Source organism: Sphaeroforma arctica, assembly GCF_001186125.1.
Source record: "Sphaeroforma arctica JP610 unplaced genomic scaffold supercont1.292, whole genome shotgun sequence".
Classification (NCBI taxonomy): Eukaryota; class Ichthyosporea; order Ichthyophonida; genus Sphaeroforma; species Sphaeroforma arctica.
The window spans coordinates 87,959-89,372 of NW_014040266.1; the positions used below are offsets into that span (position 1 = coordinate 87,959).

The 1,414-nt window shown below is 39.7% G+C and overlaps 1 protein-coding gene across 1 annotated transcript in view; it reads left to right on the plus strand.

Moving 5' to 3' along the window:
* The window catches only part of SARC_04898 (hypothetical protein), an 11,537-nt gene that overhangs the window by 6,124 nt on the left and 3,999 nt on the right, over positions 1-1,414 (plus strand). Inside the window, exon 4 of the mRNA XM_014301259.1 lies at positions 913-987. Within this exon, the coding sequence (XP_014156734.1) occupies positions 913-987 (75 nt within the window). The remainder of the gene's footprint in view (positions 1-912; positions 988-1,414) is intronic.

The window sequence follows — 1,414 nt, forward strand, 5'->3', positions numbered from 1 at the left end:
GTCTATGTATATGAATTTGTATTTGTATGTATAATACATATGTGTGTGTGTGCGTGTTTGTGCGTATGTGTGTGAGCGTGTGTGTGTGTGTGTGTGTGCATACATACATATATGTATATATATATATTTATATATATATGCATATGTTATGTATATGTGTGTATATATATACATGTGTGTGTGTATATGTGTGTGTGCGTTATGTATATATATATATATATGTGTGTGTGTGTATGTGTGTATATATATATGAGTGTATGTATATATGTATGTTTGTATGTGTGCGGGCTTGTGCCGATCTTATGCATGCAAATCCATCACTTAGGTTACACCCCTATTATTTTAACATCTGGTCGATATTTCTGTTAGTACTTGTTAGGTCCACTCGCACACTACACATACACACACGCACACACGCACGCCCCTTCTGATTAGCGCACATCCACCGTATCAGTTTCTACACCACACGCCCTTGCCTGGACGGTGTGTACGGGTCACTATGGCATACACTCACCTGTGAATTCATGTACAGTCACCAGTTGCAAGCTTACAGCGCCTAAGCTAAGCTGTTTTATAACGTCTGGCCGGACGTCTGTGAATTCATGTACAGTCTCCGGTTGCAAGCTTAAGCTGTTTTATAACGTCTGGCCGGACGTAGCATTTACGGGAGCGCTCCGGGTTTATGTCACTATATCCGATGTATATATGCACGTATTTTATACCAGCCTATGGCATATATATTCGCGCGCACGCATCACTGTCTCATATATCTGAAAATGCGTTGTATTCGTATCACTATATCCGATGTATATATCCACGTACCTATGCCACCCAGTTTGGTATATATATACGCGTACACATCACTCTCTCATATATAGTCACGCGTCTATACACACATCATCAATACTACAGCGCTGAAGGTCATCCGGGAGGTCTACCCAGATGAGGATTACAACTTGCAAGCGGCCTCGGTTCTTCAGGCACTTGGTAGGTTTACGTTAACGTCTTTATGTAAACGTCAAGCTGCGGTAGGCATAGCTCGGTATCCCCAATGGGTAGGGCTAAATCAACTATTATATTTAGCAGTATTGTGTTTTATCTCAACCTCAGTGTCTGCTCACTTTCTAATGGACTTTTCGAATGTCAGTGGTGATTCTGCCAAGCACCTACGAACACACCCAACCGAATGCTATCCGCCCTGCGTAAACGCGTACTGTTTAAATCGTTTGCAAACCTATACTGCCTGTGTGTCACTATATTCATCTCATACTCAGTATATCCTATCTTATTCTTTTTATAGTATTTCGTATTCTCCTAAATTGAGCATATTCGGATATGACTATTGGTACAACTAGTACATATGGTGCCTTATATATATATATATAAATATACATATATATATAAATTTATATAT